Source organism: Polyodon spathula, chromosome 13 (genome assembly GCF_017654505.1).
Source record: "Polyodon spathula isolate WHYD16114869_AA chromosome 13, ASM1765450v1, whole genome shotgun sequence".
In the NCBI taxonomy this organism is placed as follows: Eukaryota; Metazoa; Chordata; class Actinopteri; order Acipenseriformes; family Polyodontidae; genus Polyodon; species Polyodon spathula.
The window spans coordinates 32592127-32617714 of NC_054546.1; the positions used below are offsets into that span (position 1 = coordinate 32592127).

Consider the following 25588-nt stretch of genomic DNA (forward strand, 5'->3'; position numbering starts at 1 on the left):
AGTCTGCTAGGTATTCGTTTGATTTTACTACTGTACTGTATACTGTATAGGCCTACTGTACAGATTTATATTTTTACATTATGTAATGTGTAGCCTATCCAAAACACATGAGTGTTATTTCATTGCAGTGATTTAAATTTAAAATACATATATAAATGTGTGTGCGATTTTATTGTATTGTTTTTAAACCTGACACCTCCTTATGTCGGACAAAGATGTCTGGTTTAGCGAGTGGCTACTGTATGATTATGAAAAGCATTTTTGGGGGTGAAGGTTGGTGCCCCACTATAGAATCTGATGGGATTAAACTGCCTTTCATTTTGTATATCGATAACAGTATTAAAATAGGTACAATGAAGACAGAACAGAATGCATTGTACAGATGACGTTTACATTTAACAAAAACAATTACGCAAATATTATTTAAATTAACATAATTTTTTCGTACGTACGACAAAATGTGTACTTGGCAAGTGTCGTAACGTAAATGCAAAATGTGGTATATTTGCGCTGTGACCGGCCCATCTTAGTACGCCTGCCCCTAAATGTGCAGAAACTGTTTGAAAATGTATTATGGAATAGTGACTCCTACTGGAGAAAGTGGGTACTGGGAATTTGTAGAAATGTATGTAAGGTGTAGTGTGGTGCACTGACATGGCGTTCTTGTTAAATGCTCCTGAGCTGTATGAGTTTAAAGATGCCATTTATAACTTCCTATGTAGTAGCAGCACGGTTGTGCAATATAGGTTTCAAGAGGGAGAAAAAGTATGTCCTTGGAACAAAAACTCACTTCAGTTGTGTCATTGGGTGTGCTGTGTGTTCTTAATTTACTAGGATACTTGGTTGAAAACAGTGCCCCCTAGGGACATAAAGTGGCAACTCTGCTGTCTAAACCAGGTCCTGTATCGTTCATTGCTTTTCGTCACTATTTTTGTTTCTGCCCCAAGTGATTTTATAACCCATATAATATAAAACTTTCAGCTTAAATTTGATTCACAATTGACCACTAAATAATTATTTTTCATTTTAAGGCAAAGTGCCTCAGTATGCAATAGTAGGTATTTGATTCAGTGGGGGTATTAAAACCCAAGGCAGTTTAACTGTGTTATGAATCTGGGCTCTGGGGGAAATGTCTCACAGTTCTCAAAGATTTCATTGAAATGTATTTCAGTATGTGAAAAAAACAAAATAATGGTAACGGATCCCTTTCATTTTATTTTGTTATAGCTGTGAATACATTGTGAATAAACCTTTTCACTGTCCCTTTGATTCAGGGTTGCACATTCTTCTATAGATTAAACCCGCTATAGAAACGTTATCCCCAGCATAGAAATGACAAAAGAGCATTGTAAAGGAACCCCCGCCACTGTACTGTATGTACTTGAAGTTTCCTCACAATCCAAGTTGCACCCCTAATTTCAAGACAAAAAACGCAGAATGCGTCTTGATTTTAAGGATTACCAGCTAGATGATTGACTGCAGTGAGGGTTGTGATTCTGAAAACACTTCAGTTCCTCCTTGACTTGTGTGCCTTTTTTTCCTACTGAGAGAGCACACTTAAGTGAGCATTAACAGTGTTGATTCTGAATTTGGTTTAAGGTAAATTCTCTAAAGCTAATGACAGTTGCGGAGGGTACGAGTACTGTTTTAAACAAACAACTCCCAAATCCCCAGATTCCAGCTTGTTTCAATGAAATCTGTGCAAGCAGAGAGAGGTTTCAACATGAATAAGAAGCTATGCATTTTTATTTGAAGATAGGGTAATTCATCTTTAAAAACCAAACAATGTTTCATTTTTAACTGCAGCAGATTGTAACCCTGATGTGTCGTGTTGTGTTTCAGCCTTTTCCAGCACTACTGCTACACTCGCGGGGGAATGCGTCATACCTCCTACACCTGCATCTGTGGAAGGTAAGACAATCCATTTCATCCAGCGTCACAGGTCCCTTGAGCGAAGGGCTGGAAATACAGTTTTAGTCAGATTTAGACTTTTCTGATGCAGGTAAATATATCACGTCTTCAAGAGGCTTACAGAAGTGTTAATATCCTTGTCCTGGGAGACAGCCAGCTCAGAGCAGTGACTTGCACTTACAAAGTTGCTACCATTACAGCTAAAGGCGACAAGAGAAGAATCATATTTTTCAATTGCAAGTTGTATTGAAATAATTGTACCTTTGATAATTCCCATAATGTTGAGTGGCATTAGTTATGCAAAACTCAGTTCAGAATGCTGGTTTACAAAACACAAAACCCTGTACACTCCAGTCATTTTTTTTATTTTTGAAATTGCTTCCCTCTTCGTCTTCGTATGCCGATGTTTTCATCAAGCGAAGTTGGGGAATAATAAGTTAGAAATGGACAGATTAATTGTCTACACAAGGTAACTGTTGCGGGGACCAGCACTGGCATTTACTGGATCCACAGACGACCCAAAGCCCCAGTGCATTACTTGTTAGGAGGTTTGGTCAAACAAAACTAAAATTAGATGCCATTTATCTACAAAGCACACAAAAGAAACAGGAACTTTGCCATCAGCAACTTTCAATGCACAAAATGACAACATTCCTTGCTGACCTGGTCATGAAGATTCAAGCCCAGGAATCTCATTAAGTTGGGTACACTATATAAATTCTTTACTTTCTACATATGCACATGAAAATTTGTTTCAAAATGCAGATGTGAAATAATGCATGGCAAGTGGTCCTTGGGGAAAAAAAGGTGGTCCCTACATTGAAAAAGGTTGTGAATCACTGATATAGAGCCGATAGTGTGACAGCAAGAGAAGGGGATAGGGCTGGGTGGAACCAGTGGCATCTTGTCATTTTGCAATGATCGTGTAGACATCTCATTAAGAGTCCATTAATAACAATTGATGCTCAGCCCCTCTGGTTGTAACGGGGTGATAGGCAAGTATGAGCTTGTCTGGACTCCAGCTCGGTACAGACTCAAACCTAACCCAATCTTCTACACTGTAATGATGTAACTATTGTAGTCAGTTCAGTGAATTGTATGCCACTCTGCTCTACTGTGTTTACCTAAATAAAGAAAATGTTGCTTGCAAGTCTTGTTGTAGTGAGTTTAGGGAAATCATCACAAATTGTCACCCAAAATTAGAGACAGTTATGTCACCTCCATTGTAGTCAATTGAGTCATTACTAGTGATGGTAATAAACATTTAAAGTTTATCAAGTGTTTAACAGGTGTCAAAGATACGTGTGTGAAAGTAGTGTACAGTATAAGGTTATTTATTCAATACATTATTGAAAGACGATTTCCATTATATATATATATATATATATATATATATATATATATATATTATAATGTTGTGTGTGTGCAGTCTCGTCCACGTTATAGTGCTTCATAGAAACATAACAGCATTCTAAAGGAAGGATTATCATGATGGCTTTTTGCAAAAATCCCACAACGTTAAAGTTTAACAAGTTTAATCCCAAAGTTTAAACTTTTAGGAAATGAAACGGAATCTAACCTTTCCAGTGTTCACTTGAAAATTTGTACAACCAAGTTCCACTCAACAGCAGCCTAACTGCAGAAAGTAAGTGTCATATGAAAGATGGGTGAGTCTGGCTTGAATGTGAGACACAGTACTGTTAGTCCAGGCATGATCTCTGTGTTCTGTCCTCACAAGACTCATTTCCTGGGCACTTACAACAGAGTGAAGCTGGCATGTCAGCCGGGCAGCTTGTTTCAGTGGAATAGACTGTAAACATCAGTTGACTGTGCTTGCGCTTGTGTACCCAACCGTGAGATGATAAAACTTCACAGTTGTTAAGCTCTTCAGCAGGCTCAAGCAGGCAGCAGCTCTGTCTCAGAATTGAGCGCTGTGTGGACGGCTGCTTGTTTTCCTCGACCTTGTTAAGTTTTCTCGCTGTTCTTCCATTTGCACAGTGAGTGAAATCTTTTTTTTTTTTTTTTTTTTTTTAATATCCTATTATATATTCAGACTACAGACCTCTCAGCTTTGCACAAACAAGTAAAGATTTTTCCCTGGCATTGTTTGTGTCAGTCAGTGACTTTCAGCAGTGGACACATGTGCATCTTGGATTATATTTAAGCTTTGCTAGAGACAATTTGGTTACACTTTTAAAAATAATGGCCTGTGAATTCCAACACCTTGGCTGCTATTCCTGTGGTGTTCTACTTGAATTAATTATAAATCCGTGGTCATTTTTTTTTCTTATCTTCAAGACTACAAAGATCTTTACAAAATAACTACACAGTGTATTTATTAGTTATTGATTTGATCCACCAGGCCTTTCCAAGTGAAATCACACACCCCCTGTACATACGCACATAAAGACAGAGGATGCCTGATAGTAATTGTATTGTCTGTTCATTTTTAGCGGAAACAACTCTTCCGTTCTGCATTACGGTCATGCTGCGGCTCCCAATGATAAGACTATTGAAGATGGTGACATGTGGTGAGTATGCTATTAACTACAGTTGGTGACAGTGAATTGAGAAGCTATCAATGAGTTCTAACCCTCTATGAATGGTTTAACCTGGGGTGGAACTAGTACAACAAGGGCTAGATCCAATCCCAGACGTGCTGTGATGGCCATACACAATTTAAATAATTCATTTATGTTGGTCTAATGTATCATAATAAACTGTAGCCAGAAATTTTAACACAAACTAATTAGACTACTGGGTGACCATACCTGAAACCCTGCATTTCTTTAGAAGAAAATATTGTTAATTAAGTTGCCTAAAATCATTATAAAAATGTCCCTGGACAAAATATGTCTATCTTTTAATGAATTAAAAATACATTTGAATTATATATTGAACAGCCTAAAGTCTCATATATTTTCTTGTGTTAAAGTAAATCTAGAAATATAATTAACTTGTGACATTACTTTCAAAATTGAAAAAGTGCATTATAATATGTACATGTTTAATTTTCAGCAAACTCCCACATATCAGCATAAAGACTTATTTCAATATCAGATAGATACTATCTATAACAGTAAGAAAAATAAAACAACCAATTGCTAGCAGATCATCCGAGAAAAGTGAACAAATTGTGTGAGATGTTGTCAGTCATGCTAACCAAATACCATCTACTGGGGTCAACGCAATTCACATTTATATCAGCTTCTGCATGCATTCTAAATATTAGACCTTGATTAAACATCCGGCTATCAGAACAAACTGGGTCGCAAGAGGTGTTCAGATAACTGAGTGCCCACTTACAACTGTGATTAATATTGTTAATTGCACTGTGTAACAAATTATTCTTTTTTTTGTTCCTGGGTAGTAAGTGTTATTTCCTAATTGCTTATGCCTCAAAAGTATAGAAAATGGCTATTATTCCCCACAAACTTTGCTTTTGTGACCAGGACAGTGATATTTCAAAATATCACTATTTCCAATGGGAAAACGGGCAAATGTGACACACATTTGCCCGTTTTCCCATTGGAAATAGTGATACTTCTGAGGCATAAGCAATTAGGAAATAACACTTACTACCCAGGAACAAAAATTGTGTTACATAGTGTTGTTCATCTTTGATGTGGAGATGGGAATTTAACAAAATTGCCTCATTAGAGCAGACTGCAAGTATTTTATGAAGACTGGTAATTAGCTTATAAAATAGCGATCTGTCAGTAAGGCCCATCAAAAAATAATTGTAACATTAACATTAACCCAAATAGTTGTCAAGAACAAACAACTTTTTTTTGTGTTCCTCTTGAAATTTTCCTTTAAAGTGTTGTTGCAAGACAAATGCACTGTTGTCGTGGATGTATCTTCCTTTTTATCAATGCTTTCTATATAACAATGTAGAAAAAACGGTAAGGAAGGCAAGTGTGTGAGACAAGTTTTAGAACTATATCACCTGTGGTGTGGTCACCTGTCTGAATGCAACGGGACGATTGGAGCGAAACTGAGGTGTAGCACAGGAATTGATTTTATACTGGGAAGCAGCAGCAATTTAGATATATTTATGAATCCCTCGTTTTCAGACGAGCACGGTGTCACCATCTAGTGGCCACTTTGTGGTACTGCTGAAGATTTTTTACAAGACACTAGCTGGCTGGTTTCACAGACCCTGATTAGCACTGGTATTGGACTTGCTGAAAATAACGTTAGGTAGTCCAAGGTTAGTATTAATCAGGATCTGTGAAAGCAGACGATTTTAAAGATTGTCCATTTACTAACTCATAGTTTCATAGGAGACACAATGACAGTCACACACTGCTAAGTTTCATTTAGTTTAGAAGTGATTAAAAAGAGACATTTTGCTAGAAAACCATTGTAAATAATGGACTCTACAGAACCAGCAGTAGAGAATGACACAGAACAAACATACTGTAATAGGATATGTATACTGTAACATATCCCTTAAATATACCAAGAAAGATAAACTGACATAATTAAAATCCATTCTACTGTAGGGGAAATGGTTCTATTTCTTTGCTTTGTTTAGTGTGGCAATTTGGCAGGGTCCAGAGCTTCATTTTACTCTCAAGATAGTATCTCAAGTGTAATAAACTGTATTTTTTCAGCCAATTTAAACAAATATATATATAATCTGTATTTTGAAAGACTATTCATCAGGTTCAAAACCCATCATATTTAACCCAACACTGAATTATACTCCAGCCTTAAACAAAGGGTCACCATGGCTCATATAGAGTATAACATCACAACATAGAACACTCCCTCTTGCTAAAAGACCTAGTGAATCCTACACAGCGGCACCCTTCTTAAATGAGACTGTGATACTTCAAACTGAATACATACATTATGTCATACGTACAGCTTATTATCACCACATTGAAATTTCCCAGCGAGAATATAGTGGTAGTCAATGAAGAGAAGTTACTGATAATATCATAACTACAGTATCAGTCATACAACTGGCTTCTACCCCTCTTATACTGCAATGTTTACATCTTTTGTGTATTTTTAATCTGAAACAAAAAAACACATTGGAAATGTGAAAAAAACATCAAGTTAGCAAAAGTGCCCAGCCATTTAAAGTGGAGATATCAAAAACTCAGTGAAGTTTCAATAAACCATTGGGGGAACCTTGCCCAGCACAAAGCAAATAGGCACAACTGTAAAAGCAGTGGGGGTCAAGGTTGCCTCAGTTGTTTCTACTAACTTGGCTTGTGTTTTTCATGCAAGTTCGATCCACTTTTTTGTGCCTGAAAAACACAAGCCAAGTTAGTAGAAACAACTGGGGCAACCTTGACCCCCACTGCTTTTACAGTTGTGCCTATTTGCTTTGTGCTGGGCAAGGTTTTTTTTCACATTTTCCAGTGTGTTTTTGTTTTAGATATCACTTACTTTTTTCACTTATAACACACACACACACACACACACACACACACATATTACTGGAATAGCAGAATGGTTCAACCAATACTGAGGCAATGCATTGGATAAGGTAAATATAAATAGTAACCTAGTCTGTTGAAAGGGTTAAGATGTGAATCTGTGTAGCGTAGTGGTTATGTGGCTGGAGTGAAAGTATGACTAGTTAGGGTTCAAATCCTGCCTTTTTATATATTTTTACTGGCCATTACAATTTTATTTATTTTTCTTTTCAGTAAAAATACAGAAACAACACGTCAATTAAAAACAAACTTAAATGTTTTCTTGTCCTTTTTGATGCTCAAGAAGTATTCACACCCTAGAGAGTCATCAGCATTTAATGTCTCATTAGTGGTTGGGCCTTTTTAGCTTTCTTGACAGCTTCTACACGATGAGCCATGGAATAAACCAGCTTAAGTTAATTGTCACCGGTGGGGATAGGATCTGCCAGACCTCTTGTACCTTGGTTCCGAGTTCTTTTTTGTTAAAAAGATGGAAGTGATGCAGCTGTTTGAGGCAACCCCACACATGCTCAGTAGGGTTCCCGTTTTAACTCTGTGGCGCTCGTTCTAGGACTGCACTTCTTTTGTCTACTTGTTTTCTTTGACGTATGCTTAGGTTCTGGGTCATGTTAGAACACAAACTTGGGGGCAAGCAGTTTCTTTGTTTTTTTTAAATTGTAAATGACCATGGACACTAGATTCCATGCACCTCAATACCATAATGCTGCCACCAACAGGCTTTACCATAGGAATAACCTGGCTTTCCTTGTATTCCTCTCCTTTATGTCGCCACACATAAACCTTCCCTTGAACATGTTTGTTTTAGTCTCATCAGACCTTGGCACAGAGTCCTAGAAGACATTTCTTATTTATGTAGAGCTGGGCCGACGGGAGCAAGAGAAATACAAGAAAACCTGTTGGTGAGAAATGGAGGAATCTTTCTTGTCCATCTGTCCTTCCATTCACATGTACAATGAATATGTTGTACATACTAATGTACATACAGTGGATTCAAGTCATGCTTATCTACTGTCACGATATGAATTTTAATTGCAGTCAATGCAACAATTTAATGTATGCGCATACTTGATAGAGCTTTAAATTTGAGGCTAAAAATAATGAGCTAATGTGGTAGGTTTTATTTTATCTTTTTTTTGGCAGTTTTCTACTTAACGGTAATACAAAACATATACAGTTTTGGCAAGCATAGCATTTGGGATCAAAGCTAATTGGGTCAGTTTAAAAGGAGTCACCTCTGGCAGGAAGTTATGATTCTTAGTCATTATTTCCAGTTGTATTATTCAAATGTAATTTTGGTCACAAGGTCACTGTCTCCACAAGTGTCTTCAGTTATAGTTTGGAAGATTTTCGCACAGTTCCCATGCACCTTTTTTAAGTTAAGCTGTATCAGATGTCTTAATTTGTGAATGTAGTTCTCTCATAACAGATAACTGGCAACAGCACAGCTCAATCCTGACCATACTCAGTCCTGTGCCATATTATGTGACGTCCAAAGACGTTCTTCGCACATATACAAGTGAAAAGACTTTCTCCACAGAGCTAATGGCATAGGACACGGATTATAAAACATTTATAGTGTGTTTAAAAGTAAACATGCAACAGTGCCCAGGACACAGGCAGGAAGCAGGAAACAGTAAGTTCAAACCTGCTTGCCAAGTTGTAGCGATAATGACTGTAGGAAGTGATAAACTAAATGATCAAATGCTACTTATAACTCAGAAAGAAAGGCGAATTTCAAAAATGTTCCCTAAATATTGCAGCCTGTGAATTGAGCTCTGCATGTGAACCTGACCTGAACACCCCCTGCCTGCCATTCAGGCATGGGTCTCCCACATGCAGAGACTTCAATGTGTTGAATTATGCCAAATTGCGTGAGCATTTGAAGTGATAGGGTGTGTGTCTGGTTATGTTGAGACCCCTACAAAACTACGTATATCCTTTTTATAGATTGACAGCAAGCCCAGGCTTCCAGGGGTGAAAGGCGATGAAATAGCCCACTAAAAAAAGTTATGTTACTTGTGACCACACATTACAGTATAATTACCCTTTGTAATGGATACCTATTTAGTCATGTTTTATGGAAGAGCATGTTTTTCATGATTTTTATCATCAGTTTTCTACTCTTGTGTTTTAGAAGAAAACTTTTTTCTTGCAGTGGTTATATCTGCCTTATCCAGCTCATTTATTTTAATATTGTTTTGTTCCTTGAAAACTTAAGCATGTTGAAACAAGAAGACAATCATTAGACTGATGAACGAGTCTTGTTGTTTGTATACTTCTCCACCCACCTGGTGACAATTGATCTTTGGATTCTGGCATCTTGTTTTTGACGTATCCTGTTTCTTAGAAGTGCATTTGTTTTTATTTTTAACTGCCTACATACTGGTTTTAATCACACAGTACATCAAACTGTTAATAATTTTGTTTGTAATTAATGTCTCTTAAAATTCAGATGATCATAGTTTTTTTGGTTGGCAAGCTGATTAAAACATGACAGATGTATGGGAAAATACATTGGGTTTTATACATATGGCTAGTTTAATATGCTTTGGTTTTTGTGGTTAAACGCTGACAAAAAGTAAGCAAAATGACCAAACTATATCCTGCATCTCAGATGAGAAAGCTTATCCTTTTTACATTTAGACCAAATGTGTGAATTCAAAGTAAATGCAAAAAGCCTACACATGTATTTTAATTATGTTTTGAAAGTATTAAATGAGTGTTAACCAAGGCTTTAAAATAAATTTTAGCACTAATAACATTATCACTCTTTTCCTATGTTGGAAATCATATGGCATTTTTTTTTTCTTTTCTTATGATCTGCAGGAATACAGTGTTATACATTAAATGTTACAACTGCTTCCTGTTACCTAATCACATCCTGTGCTGTAGGAAATCCTGAGGTTTAGCTGTAATCAGACTAGGTGATACACAGCAAGAAGACATTTAGGAGATGTTTTTATCCTTTTTTTTTTTGTAATATGTTGTGCAGTGTGCCCCTGGTACTTAGTAGATTCAACAGCAATAACATACACTCCCCACTTTTTATACAGTGTGTCCTACCCTCTGACCTCAGTCTGTCTCCTCCCACTTTCCATCTGTGTCCTCTGCTCCTGATCTGTGATTAACTTTGTCAATTCCTTGGAGAATTTTCACTGATCAAGTCTCCCTGTCTGATGAGTTTCCATAACATTACAAATATGAAGTCTTCACCCCAAATGCTTTCAGATCTACTAACGCAGAGCACCCCCTTTTCAACACCAATCCTGCCTTTCTTACTTTCGCGCTCACGCTCTCATGGAGACCCATTGGCCAAACCATGAAAATGAATCTAGACACCCTGTCATTTTGTATTCCTAGTACATTGATAATATGTGGGGTTATACTCCACTTGTGAGGCAGATTGATATTTAAAAGCATTTGTACATGCAGGCTTTATCTTCAGTATTTAAGGCTACTGGGATACTTAATGAGCAATATATCCATTCACTGTATTGCTCATTACAATTAAATAAACAAGAAGAATACAGGATTATCTGTTCAGGGATACCAGTGAGTTAGGGGTCTGAGCAGGGTGAAAACAGGCAACAAACACCCCACCCCAAGTTGGTTATGTCTTCATCATAGCTTGTATGGTCTGATTTAACAGCTTAAATAAATGCATGCAACACAAATGTGGAGCAATTTCTATTTTCCATATAAAAGTGTGCTTAATTTTGAATGATTTGCATTTTCCTAAAACCCTTTTTCCTATATAAAGTGAATTAGGTCTTGGTATGTGTACATTTAAAATTATCATAATAAATGCGTCCTGGTTTAAAGGTTGCATTTGGAAACTTGAGTCAACAATAACTGTAAACTATATTCAGTTTTGTTTTGTAAACACAGAGCACTCAAAATAACATCCTGAGAGCTTGCCATGATAAATTTATTATTGCAAACATCACTGTTGACTTATCTAATTGGCTGTGGTGCTTTCAGTGTATTAACTTTTAATGTGAGCCACTTCATAGCTTTGCTCGGAGCATCTGGTCTGGTGATTGCACCATTGTTCTGAATGTGAACTGCAGTGCAAGCTGGTTTGTTTGCTGGCCACATGGGGGCATTATTGCGTCAAAAAGCAACCACAGAAACACAAACAAGCCATTACAACTGAGACCTCTTGCAGCCTGGCTGCTGGCTACATACCTATCTGGAATAAAGCAATATGATTTTGGACAGCAGCTTCAGTAATTATGACAAACCACATGAAAATAAGCTAGTTTAAAGCTTTAGAGATGGTGTCGATTTCAGCAATACAACAATATTAAATATGTCAGTATCACTTTATTCTTAAAGTGTGGCTGGAAAAGTTGAAGTAATTTCTTCTATGTAAACACGCATTTCTCCTGTACTGTACTCACAGTAGCCACAACATATTGAGAGTGTCAGTAATCTGTAACAAAAGGTTTTTGTTGTTTTTTTTTTTGCTGAACATTATGTGGTGCAAGCAAAATGTTTAATGACTGCTTAACAAGTAGAGAGAAGTACATGAATAAATATTGCTGTTCTGTCTAATTTTTCATATGGTGTTAATAATAGTTAACCTGTCTCATATTATATAACAGCACAATGGCTGAGGGGTGGTGACACAATGATGTCAAAATAAAACTTTGTGAATCGAGCACTTTAATTGTCTGAGAAGGACCTAGCAATTCTTAATTATACAGATTTTCTCGTTGGTACTGTTGGCAATATGTAATAAGATCTTTATGAAATCAGATATTCACTTAGTTCATTCTGCTGCTTGTTTGTTCAACAACCCCAACTTAAAAAAAAAAAAGATAACTAGTAATACCTGTATTTTTTGTGGTCTGCCTCAAATGGTCTTCCAAATGATTGATCACATGCTCTGACAGGCCAGAAGACACCCCCCCCCATTCTACATTTCCCTCACTTTTACAGCCAGTTCTTCTTTATGTTTTCAATCCCAAGGTAACTGTGGATTTGAATTTTATTTCTTTCTTTTTTTTTTCTTCAGTTATGACCACTCATCTAGTTTCAGTGTTGAGTTGTAGCTACAGAATAAGTAACAGAAGTGATAACCAAGGCTTTAAATTACATTTTCAAACCTCTTGTTCGCATTACCTACCTTTATCATAAGTGCTATGATGTAATACAAGTACAACTTCTACTTCCTGTTCCAAAGGGCAGCTTCACAGTCTAGTGGACCATTAGAGTGAGTCTATTATAGGAAGTGATAATCTGATTACTTTAAACTTTAAAGATATTGCATGTCTTCATGTCCCTAAATTTATTCCCTGCAGGGGATACAGTGGGGTTGGTCATACAGATGTACATGCATATGATATATACAATACACTTTGTTTTTCCATATGTATGGGAAGCGTCTTATCCATTGTGATTTACCATACATTATTGAGAATATTATATTGGGGGTGTCGGTTTGTGTGTCACACATACAATTCATGAGAACACAGGCAGTTATCCCTTAAAGGCCCAAGCTATTTTCGGCTGTGTTTTGTACCATCATTAGATTTGTGGCTGTAACTCTTTAACTATAAAGGTTACAGGTACATGTCATACATGAAATAAATGTGCACACACTAAGCTTCCATAAAAAATAGTCTGAGACTCACTCTGTTTAGTACGGTTAAAAAAAAAAACACACACACAAAAAGAGACACTTTTTAGAAAGAAAAAAAAACATTATTGTTTATAAATTTTCTTTTAGCATGGCTAGCTGACAGTGCACAATGAAACGTTAACATGTAGGGAACATGGAAAACTTTTTTTGAACAAATTGGATAATAAATAAAGGAAGTATGGCTATACCAAAAGCAAAAGAAAAAAAAATGCATTCAAATTATTTGTCCCAGGGACCCTGATCGTGTGGTGCAAGATGGAGCTATTTACTGTGGCTAAAAACCCTGCAAGGTGGCAACCATGAAACCTAACCCTAACAGCTGACTTGTCTTGTGCATCTGATCCACAAACATAAATAACAAATGTATATTTATTGCAAAACACTTGCATTCACAGCTCTCTCCTGACATAGTCCAATGCTGGAAATACACAAATAGGACGGTGTCCTTCCAGCAGGGCTGTCTCTTACAGTGCCTGAGTAAAAAGATTTAAAGGGCCAGTTCGCCGGCGGGATTTTTAACATTAGGCAGGCCCTGAAGAGATTCCATACAGTAAATCATTGTTATATACTTTACCAAGATACTAACATTTGCTTACCTAAAGACATCTAGGTCTAAAATACCCCTTATCCAATTTTTATTAAACAATTCATTGCCATTTCCTGTGCTACATTACTAATGAGGGTTACTGGCACTGTGTACATGTACAGTAAAGAATACATCTGAGTGGCCTTTCACCTACATATGCACACACCGACTGGCTGATAAATACAGTTTAATATTTAATACTAGATACATTAAGGGTGAATACTAAGAAACTAATAATAATAATAATAATAATAATAATAATAATAATAATAATAATAATAATAAAATTAACCTTAGGAGTGCATGTTATAAAGGAACACGTTCCCAACCAGATGACCGCAATTGCAGTAATGTGTGCTAAATTACAGGACCGTCCCTGCTAATAAAGCTGGCATGTAGTGTTTGAGCTATTGCAAAGTTAAAGCATTATTTTAAAAGTACTTGTTACTTAATACTTGAGTGATGTAGAGACAGAGGAGTGCAGTGATGAACTTTGGTCTAAATTCCCTTTTTAGTGTACGTATAAAAGACTGTTATATTGATCATTGAAGGTATTCATAAATTATTTTTAGCAGAAAAGCTAATAGGTTTGCTCACATGATTCAAACACAGTACAAGATATTGACATCAGCCGTATGCCTTGCTGGTTGTGGACTTTGCCCTGATTTTATTTACTGAGTAACTTTACATTATGATGTCAACCCTGCTGCTCCAAAGCCCCACTGAATAAGGGATGCACTCAGTGACCTCTTTGAAAGCTAGACATGTGTTTAAATACTGTGCAGAATGCATTGCGATATTGCCAACCAGCATTTTTTTTTGTAGTACAAAAGAAAAAAGATAGGACGTTCTGTTAGCTTACAGAATATATAGCAAGTTATCAGATTTCACAATGTCTGCAATCAGTACTTGGAATAATATATTTGTCACAGAAGGATAAGTAAAATAAAAGAGTGGTGGCTATCTTGCTCAAATACAAACATGGTAATGAAGTCAGTATCCCAGTATTCCTTTTTGAAATATTTTATTTTAAAAGTGGTTGGAGTCTATTCTCCTGATCACACTGTTAAGGGAAGTATAGTACAATACTGGGCTTTTTGTGCCTACTGTAGGTTACCAAACATCGAATAGTTCATGTGTGTTTCTTGTAAATTTATGTCTGACAAATATTTTTATGATTTTAATCGGGCCTGTCCAACAGATAGCTCTGGAGTAATGTACGACTCGCTGAGTTCCCCAATCTTTCTGGCTTAGAAGTCCCATTCAAGACAATAAGGAGTTTGAGAAGGTAATTCGGTAGTCTTTGGTAGAAGCAGGTACAGTCAAAATGCAAATCAATGAAAGCAAACATGCTGAATCATCCGGAAATTTAGATCCACCCCTGCTGAATGGACTCCCGTCACTGCAGCCTTTGGTGGCGTAGACGTGTAGTGTAATCCTTTCTGTCTGTCTATCACAATAGGTCATGGAGGTCATTGTCACACAGGCTTGACAGGTGATGAGCAAGGATGATGAGAAACCTTTCACAATTGAACACGAGGTCAATCCTCAGATTTCAGACTTTTATGATAGTAGCAAAACAAATGATCCAATATAGTTACAAGCTTGGTTCCTATGACAGACATTAAATAACTTGTTTTTTGCCTTTTGTAAAGTAGAACCGAAATTCTGATTTAGGTACAATTTTGAACTTGGTTCCTGTTAATTTTAAATAGTTCCTTTGCACACAATGAAGGTACTACAGTAGCGTTGTCTGTGTAAGGTAATATCTGAAAGTACCAGAATATTGTCTCCAGATATAGTGTTCAAATAAAGCAATTAATGCAACTTTATTGTATTGTAGTTGTCACTAGGAGTGTTAGATTCCATGTATTTCCTAATTGTTAAAACGTTAAGATTAAACACATATAAAATATGTGACTACAATAGTAATATGATGTATAGGACTACATGTGTGCAGTAAATACATATTGGGTATTAGATAACCATTGTATCGTTACTAATGTATAAGGCCAACATCTGTTTTACCTGCATAATTCTGATAATGTTTAGACATAATTTGAAAAATATATATATACTGTGCCTATAGAAAATCTATACTCCCTTGAACTTTTTTCACATTTTGTTGTGTCAGTGCCTAAATGAGGATTTTTTTTCCACTTATCTACACACCATACTCCGCACTGTTAAGGGGAAAAAATATATATATATATATTAAAAATACAAAACTGAAAGATCATAACTGGATAAGTTTCCACCCCCCTGAGTTAATACTTGGTTCAAGCACCTTTGGCAGCAATTGCATCTGTGAGTCTGTTGGGATAGGTCTTTACCAACTTTGCACACATAGATTTGGCAATATTTGACCATTCTTCTTTACAAAACTGTTCAAGCTCTGTCAAGTTCCTTGGGGAGCGTTGATGGACAACAATCTTCAAGTCATGCCACAAATTTTTGATTGTATTTAGGTCGGGGCTCTGACTGGACCACTCCAAGGACATTTACCTTTTTGTTCCTTAGCCACTCCAGTGTGCTTTGGGTTTGCTGAAAGGTGAACTTCCATGCCAGTTTCAGCTTTCTTGCAGAGGGCAGCAGGTTTTCCTCAAGGACTTCTCTGTACTTTGCTCCATTCATGTTCCCTTCTATCCTGACAAGTGCACCAGTCCCTGCCGATGAGAAACATACCCATAACATGATGCTGCCACCACCATGCTTCACAGTAGGGATGGTGTTCTTTGGGTGATGCGCTATGTTGGGTTTGCGCCAAACATAACACTTTGCTTTAGACCAAAAAGTTAAATTATAGTTTTGTCAGACCAAAAACTTTTGCCACATGGCTACAGAATCTCCTGAGTGTTTTTTTGCATACGTCAAACAGGATTCAAGGTGGGCTTTCTTGAGTGATGGCTTCCTTCTTGCCACCCTACCATACAGGCCAGATTTGTGGAGTGCTTGGGATATTGTTGTCACATGCACACTTTGACCAGTCTTGGCCATAAAATCCTGTAGCTCTTGTAAAGTTGCCATTGGCCTCTTGGTAGCCTCTCTGATCAGTCGTCTTCTTGCTCGGTCATCCAGTTTGGAGGGACGGTCCGATCTAGGCAGGGTCTTGGTGGTGCCATACACCTTCCACTTCTTAGTAATCATCTTGACTGTGCTCCAAGGGATATTCAAGGCCTTTGATATGTTTTTATACTCATCCCCTGATCTGTGCCTTACAACAACTTTGTCCCAGAGTTCTTTTGAAAGCGCTCATGGTTGAGTCTTTGCTTTGAAATGCACTACCCAGCAGTTCCGAACTGCTGAATTTATTTTTTATTTTTATTTTTGTATATAATTTATTGAACAAGAATAGCAAACGACAGTTAACTAGCCTAGGTAAATTTTGCCAAATGTATAACTAACAAAGTGTTGTTTTTATTTGTAGCCTCTTTGATATGGGCGGAGAGTATTACTGCTATTCTTCCGACATTACCTGCTCCTTCCCTGCTAATGGCAAGTTCACTGCTGACCAGCGGGCCATCTACGAAGCGGTGCTGAAATCATCCCGCGCAGTCATGGCTGCAGTCAAACCAGGTAACGAGCCTTTTCCCTTTTTACATTGAATAGGCAAGCCAAGGAACGGAAAGCCCTCATAAGAATGAGTGATTGTTTAATAAATCACTTTTAATGCTAGTTCAGCAACTCTGGCATACAGTAAAAGCATGCAAAACAAATATGCTGGGAGATGCAGATGTATTAGAACATCCCATTGTTTCTGTAGTTTTGATTGGTTGTGCATATGAAACAAAACCACTGTAACTGAAAATCTTGGAAAACTGTCAAAATAAGCAAATTAGTGTCTAATTTAATGGATGACTAGGCCACACATGCAATTCATTTAAAATAGAAAAGCACTTAGCCACAAATGGTAAAATGCATGAGACTTTTTAGAAGTTGTTTGAGATGCATAATTAAAGCATTAATAACATTTTCGCACAAGTGCCTATTGTTTCTGTATTACCGATTTATTGACCAAAAATTGAACTTATAATGAGTGAATCCACAAATGACAAGTAATTCATTTTGTATTTGCACTGTGTTTGGTGTGTACACTACAATTACAGCTGTGAATTATTATTTTGGGTTGAAAGGTCAATTGTGGGACAAAGTCATTGAATTTTGGTATTTGCTATTCAGTATTCATATAGATAAGCTTTTATCGAAGTTACATTCTGGGCTGGGAGTTGTGCACCATACAGGAAAATGAACTGCATGACCTTAGCCATTCTGAAAATGATTATTTCAGAGCCCCTTTATTTCCATTTAAAACACTTACTGTTCATTTGACTGTTGCCATCTTGAGTTGCTCTAAAGTTTTGAAGAAGCAGGACGATCTTTTGTTTTTTCATTGCATTGTATTAAAACATCATGGACTATCCTTAACCAGCATGGTGTTGTGTCACTGTTTTGATTATGATGATTTTGGTTGGCTTACTTTTGTTTCCCAAAGTTGTACCCTCCCAGTTGGTTTCTGATAACCTGAATTTCTCAGCTATGTCACAGCATCAGATCACTTGATTACCTGATGCAATTGTAATGAAGTTCATCACTTTTTAATTTTTTTTTTTTATTGAAACATTGGCAATGTTCTGTGGGACATTTTCCTCTCCAAGAGTCTTGCGTAATCTGACATATATGCGGTCCTGATGTAGTGTGCACTAGCTTTTATTGCTTTTACCCCCAAGTGGAATAAAATAATGATATGATAAAAGATAAAATGAAAAATAATTGTGTTGCCGAAGGATAAGGGAATTTTGCCTACAACCCTTACAAAGGTTTCTAATTGTGAAAGCATAGCAAAGTGTAATAAAGCACAGTGAAAGCATACGTAAGCATTGTTAAGACTAGCAGAGGTAAAGCATATTGATAAACATGGCAAACCAGGGTGAACTGTGATAGCATAACCATGGAAAAAGCATGGAAAAACTGCGAAAATGCTGTGCATATGTAAACTGTGATGTCAAATACTTGAGCTTTATTGCAGAAATGATCTTGTCTTTTGTCAAATCCTTTTTTTCCCCATGTGTATCCAGTACAATGTAGGCCCACCTGTGCAATTTTGGGCAATATTGCACAGATTCAATATGAAAAAATTAAGAATGGTTAAATTCTGCAAATTTAAAAGTACATTTCTGAAAATATACCCTATGGTGCATGCATAAACATCAAACAACTTCCACAGTAAATATTTAATTTTGTCCTTATAGATTCTTCTTCATTGTGTTGCTACATTTGTTGATCAAACAATATGTAACAATATTGATTCAATTTAAAATGTGGTGTCAAACATTCATGGGTGTATTAAACTCTTGGAAGAGCCCTGCCTATTGCCTTCTCCTCTGTAACAGTGTCTTCCCTCTGGCTCCTGTAACCCCCCCCCAAACTGCCTTGAACACTCAGCTGCTGCCAGGCCACCCCACCCTGACAATAGCTACATGCTGAGATAGAAAGAGCCCTTTGGCCAAAAATTCAGACAGCACTTTCGCCTCAGAGCGAAACAAGCCAGGAAAAACTAGCTCTATACTTTTCCATTAGATCAATCAATAAACCACGTCTGTCAGTAACCGAGCTACAAAGAGAATGACATTTATAACACCCTGCTGCTGCGTCGCATTGGCTCTGGCCCTCCTGTGGGTTAGGGAAGCAAAACAGACGGGGACTGTTTCTCCTCATTGTGTTACAGCGAACCCTGCTGCCTAGGCACCCAGTGAGCTCAGGCATACACCTGCAGGACTGACCTTTGTCCTTCAGAGGTCGGGTGCTCGCTGACATCCGCTCTCGAGTTCCTGGGTGTAAAAGAGGAAGCTGGCTTGGTCGTGGGATTGGAGAATGCATTCTGAACCATCAGTTCTCCTGAGAATTTGCGGTGGGGAGGTGGAAAAACATTCCAAATTGGCGATAAAATCTGAGGCAAAATAATTTGGCCCACTAAATTAAAAAAAATACAAATAAATATATTTTATGGAGAAGGTAAACATTGTGGTCTTAATGCCTGACAAAGTGGAGTTTACAGAATAAAAAACATTAAGAGAATGCACTGGACACCAAGGAGTTATACTGAATGTTAAATTGACCATGATTGCTGAACTTTGAGCAGATCAAGTTGCTCAAAGTTTTCCATGCAAAAGTTAATATGTGTGCTCCGAGCAGAATATCCTAAGTAAATGAGCTTTTAACAGTGCGTTTCAGTACAAGTCAGGGGGGAAGTGATAATTGAATCTCAAAATGTTTTTGGCATCTTAAGCAGGGATCTAATTTTAAGGTTGTATTTCTTACTTTATTTTATTTTTATTTTAAAAAGTTTATTTAATCAGGCTTGTGGTGGCCATGGAAGATATCTGAAGTCTCATTAATGCTCCTCAAACTACAGTGTATTTGCGCTCAATTGTGATTTGGTGGATGGGTTATATATTATAAATAACATGTATTTAAATGTCCCTTAGACTGGGATATTTCATTTAAGTGAAGGGGCATTTTGAACACACTGGCAAGCCTAAACCAAAGTAAACTGCTACCTTCATTACAGCCTCAGTACGTTAACTGTTTTTGGGGTTTTCCTGGTCCTCTTTAGAGAAAATGGTTAATTTAGTTTGCACAAAAAAAGTCAGACAGCGCAAGAAACTGGGTGGGAGTGATTGCACAGTGTGTCTTGTTTCTGATTTGTTTTAAATAGAAAAAACACAGACAAAATACATTCCTTGCTCTATTCCAACAGTGTTAATGCTATGTGGATGACAGGGATTAGTGCACTGCATTCAATATCTGCCTCTTTCTAATGCAGGGTTTGAATCAGAATGAACATGCAGGTATTTTTGTGTGTAAACAGTAAAATTGTTTATTTGTCGGGTTTTCTATAGCCACATTTATCTGCCACTGCTCGGAGCACACATATTAACTTTTAACTTAAAAGTGATTTGAACTCAGACTTGTATATTTCCATCAGCAGTGGATTAATTTCAAATCATTTTCAGTTTGAACTCTATTAGCCCCAGCTGGCGGAACATGATCTCCAACTCGCACTATTGATAGAAGTTATCCAATACGAAAGACACAATAGGTGGGGGTTTTATTTGATTTTTAGAAGAAAAATATGTGACTGAAAATGAAGGCTGTGAGTATATTATACTGTCAGGGAAATAGTGGAACTTTATGAATTTGATTTATGAATAGCAATAATTGAGCTAGTTTCAGCCCCAGTTAAATTTTCTGTTAAAACAACACTGAAATTTGGCCGCCTTTCAATGTACCTCTAACTATCCCCATCTCTCCAATTATGCTTCACCAGTTTCTCAATAACATTTTATGTTCCCTGTAATTTTCTGGCTTTCTTGACAAAGGTTAAATGTTTTCTCCTGGCTTTTCTTTCATCAGATATTAAACTCCTTGTCTTTTCCACTTATGTTGTATTGTTTTCCCTTTGTTATACTTATACTCACAATTGTGGAGAAGAAATATGGACATTCCTTGAAGTTCTGGCCTCTGGCTGATTAGGTGAACAGATTCCATGCAAGAAATTATTCAATAATGAGCGTCAAAAGAAACTTATCACTAGTGTAACATATTTATTTAAAAACAAAATAAGGTATATAAATGATGGATATTGACAAATTGTTTTTGGTTTCTTTTTAATCACTCGATCATTCATCCTTGACCATGACATGCTTGAGTGACTATGACTGAAGCATATGTACTAATTAGTTTCCTGATTAGTAAGACGGTTGATTGGACACTGGATATAGAGCGATCTCAGCTGTTGAATTGCAAGCTTGAATAAAAGCAATAAAGAAAATCACAGAAAAAAAAAAAACAATATGCCACGTCTGTCAAGAGAGCAGCATCTTCCTTCAATCGGCATGTTAGAGACTGGACTAGGGCATCGTACTGTGGCTTGGCGTCTTGGGTGCTTATAGCCAGCAATTTCAAACCTGGCAAGACAGTATAACCAGTCACACTGTGTCAATGACATGCCACGAACTGGGAGACCAAGAGACACAACACCTGCCAAAGATCGACAGATCATTTTGCAGCATCTTCGTGATGTCAGTTGTTACAGCAACTGCTGTAAATCAGTTTGTCATTTTTCAGTCACATCTAGAGAATTTTATAACCCAATATAAGTGATGAGTTTCCTCTGAAGCTCAAATATAAGTGATACGTTTCTTTTGATGCTTAGTTTACATTTTGTCAATATACTTCAGTGAGACCTACTTTTTTCACAATCCTGGTAACTAATAGGCTGGCTATTTGAGTCTCCACACAGTACTTCAGAATATTCCTTGTGGCTCCCACATCACTGGTAAAAACAAATATCACTTCCTGCACAGTTGGATACTCTCATCTAAAACCTATTATTATCTGGCTTTATGTTATCAATGGCAGTTTACAAGATTGTAAGCAGCATAAATACACAGGCTTAGCAGCATTTGTAATCTCTCCAAAATGTAGCAGATGATAGGATTAAAATATGTTAAGCTTTCTGAAACATGGTGGTTCAGATATGAAAGCACATTCCATGGAGATAGTTTAAGAAACATGTAATACTGTGGAAAGATAGTAAATTGACATACTAGGTCAGGGTGATCTACTTTTACATTATGCTAATAAGGTAGCTCTTATTAAAAGATGTCATCTGGCGGTATCTGTCTGCTGAAACTGTGCAAAATCATTTCTGTTATAAGAGACACCCGACATGCAATGTAGGTTTTTTTAACAGCATAATTTGGTTTTCTGGGGTCCCCGAGTGGCTCAGCTGGTTAAAGCGCTGCCGCTGGGAGTGCAGGATGAGCCGCACAGCTTGGACTGCATACTGTGCAGTTCTGTGCAAAGAGGCCGAACTTTGCTGTGGACCCCGAGGAGGGCATCACATTGACTCTGAAACCATCAGGGATTGCTTCTCCTCATCATGCAACAGCGAGCCCTACTGGCTAGGCACCGATTACATTCAGAGTGGATAAGAGGGCAGGGCTGATCTCTGTTCTCCGGGATCAGTAGCCCGCCCACCTCTGTTCTGGATTTCTCGGCGTAAAAGCGATTCTGGCTTTAAGCTTGTGAGATTGGAGGATGCTCACACGCCCTCAGAACGTCTGTGCTGTGTGGGGACTTGCTGCGGTGAGGAGAAAAAAACATAATTGGACAGTCCAAATTGGGGGGAAATAAATAAAAATAATAATAATAATTGGTCACTCTAAATTTATATTAAATAAATAAATAAATAAATCTCTCATGCCGTTAGCCTCTTGATGTCTGTGTTCATATTTGGCTTGAGTTTGGTGGTCTCAACTTAACCCCCTGTAGACAACAGTGAGCCATATCATAACCCAGTTGACAGTCTTTGCTTGAGAGAGGCCCAGTATGAAATTCCAATTATAAACAAATGGACTAGATTACTGCCCTCCACAGTCTTAGTCAGTATTGCAGTTTTTGTGGCAGAACCTGACATATTCATCTCCAGGCGGCACATTAGTACTGATGAATGATGGACCACGTATAGACATTGCAAAAGAGATCCCTTTAAATCTAAAACAACCTTACAATTAAAAATCTAACTCTTAAGCAATTGAGATGATGCTTGCTAGAAAAGCCATTGGGCTTCGTTTCAAAAATATGCATTTGCCTTACTCTAGTGACCTCTCAACCAGTTTATAGGAGGGCTCCCTGGATACAGCCTCAGTTGGCCAGACTGGCAGACATTTGCACTCATTCTTAATGTGTTTCAGTGTCTGACCTGGCTGAAGTGCTTATCGTTCAAAATAGACCCGATTGGCATTATACTCAGACATAGCTGGAGAGCCAGGGGGGCTCTCTAGAGATGGTTGCTAGAGAATCACAAATCAGTTGTTTGTTTTTTTCTTTTACAAACATTTGTTTTCCCATTTGTTGAAATTGTTGGCCTGCTTTTTATTTTATTTTTTTTGTAATTGTTGCAAGAATAAAGTGATTTAGCGGAAAGGATTCTTTGGCTCGTATCTTTCAAGCATGAATGTGTCAGTGTTATCTTTTACATAGACTGGGGCTCCCATATTTCCTTAACCTTGTCCTTCAGTGAAGCTGCTACAGCACGCAAACACTCTCCCTGTAGTGCACAGCTGCACTGAACAGCTGTCAAGGGTCATTCTTGAAGAGCCTGTTTCGTAGTGCCATGGATCAATAGTTTAATACAATAATTTCTTGAAATGTGGCAAAAATGACCATGTTCATATGTGCATGTAGTTGCAAAGGTCATTTACATACATTGGTATTCCAAAAAGTATTACAAACAAGCATGATGACTGTAAATTCCATTATATTACTGTATGAGATTGACATAGAGACAGAACAACAGGATGCCCCCATATGGACCCAGGATCTGATACTTTTTACAATTTTTGTTTAAGAATGTCCTTTTCAAGTTTCTTCACAATTGGATATAAGGGTCATCAGACATACATTCAAATGTAAGTGTGACATACAGACAGACAGACAAGGAAGTACATTTGGACTTACAGCATATAGCCTAAGATTTCATCACAGTCAGACAAGCAGTTCTATAGCTATATACAAAACTATAAAATTACTTGAGACAGACAGACAAATAGTCTCCATACACCCTGATATTGCTTATTCTATAGAATCTTAGTTACATGACAAATGGACAAGTGATTCTGTAGTGTTAGGTGTGACATACGTACCTGCACCTACCTCCACTGCATCCTTGGCTGGGGCATAATAACCCTTAAACTCAATGAAGCTTCTCAAACATGTGATTTCATCAAAATGCATGTTTTGATAGATGAAATACTGTTGAGTGTTTCTCTCCTATGTTCCTTTCAGTCATTTGTTAAGTATAAGGTTTAATATACTGAGACATTCACATATGTTTTCAGTTCATGGAAAATGAAAGCAAGTCAGTTTATAGAACGCATTGCTGATTTTTAAATTGAAAGTTATTCAGATTTCCAAAGCTGCATTGCTTGGGGAGGTGGAAGTAAGTCAGGTTGCGAAATACAGTAGCTAACTCCAAAAATCTATCCTGGCTGTCAGTCCCTGAGTTGTACAATATTAATACATCCATATTTATTTTCAGTTCAACTCAACTCAGAAGCCAGTTATCCTGCCATTACACTCTAAATTAACTTCCTTTTACTTACCTAATCATGGCCACTTGGGGTATAAATCGATGTAACTGAAGTGTGCTGCTTGTCACCATAGCTTTTGGTTAAATGTAATTTATTGTTATATGTTTCCCATAAGATTCCCTTATGGCAAAAAAATAACAACAAAAAAAGTTTTGTTGTACTATGCTAAAGTTGTGACAAGACTTTTTAACGTACTATAAATATGTTTTACAGAGTAGTGACTCCCTTCACTGTTGATGATATTTAGTTGGACTTTTCCTAAAACATAATTTGTCTGGTAAAGGATTTATGAATCTTATCTTCAAACAATGTTAAGCCATGCAAAGACAGGAAACTCTAAGTACACCTGAAAAAAAACTGACGTTTCATTGTCAGAAAAAATCCCCCAAAGTCATGCTGATATTGGACTAAATAGGTAACTTCCACAATTATGTCGACCATCATTCAGTGGCAGCTACCGGTAGTATTGAAGCCAGGTACATTTAAACCTCCCTCTTTATGAAGTCTGTGCAGTGCTTTAAGTTTTTCAGCCTCACCTTCTTTGGTTGTCTAACTGCCTCCCTGCTTATCTCAGCCCTTTAGTCCCCTGAAAGATAAGACCATGCACCAAAACCAAGCAAGTCAAAAAGCTGCAATACATACTTATGTCAACTGATTTTATTCTTTGCTAAACTAAATTGCTGAGACAGAAAATGGGTAATTCTACCTTTAATCAAAAGCTAGCAAGCTTGGCTACAGCAATCCAGATTTCAGTGTCCCAGATGAATGTGGTGGTGGATTCTATATGTGTTGCTTACTCGAATCCATTGAATGGGGAAGGGAAGAGAGCTGA

General features: G+C 37.3%; 1 protein-coding gene across 1 annotated transcript in view; it reads left to right on the plus strand.

The window, feature by feature from the left end:
• Window positions 1–25588, plus strand: part of pepd (peptidase D) — a 126941-nt gene that overhangs the window by 81651 nt on the left and 19702 nt on the right. Inside the window, exons 10-12 of the mRNA XM_041268555.1 lie at window positions 1843–1911; window positions 4365–4442; window positions 17028–17176. Of these exons, the coding sequence (XP_041124489.1) occupies window positions 1843–1911; window positions 4365–4442; window positions 17028–17176 (296 nt within the window). The remainder of the gene's footprint in view (window positions 1–1842; window positions 1912–4364; window positions 4443–17027; window positions 17177–25588) is intronic.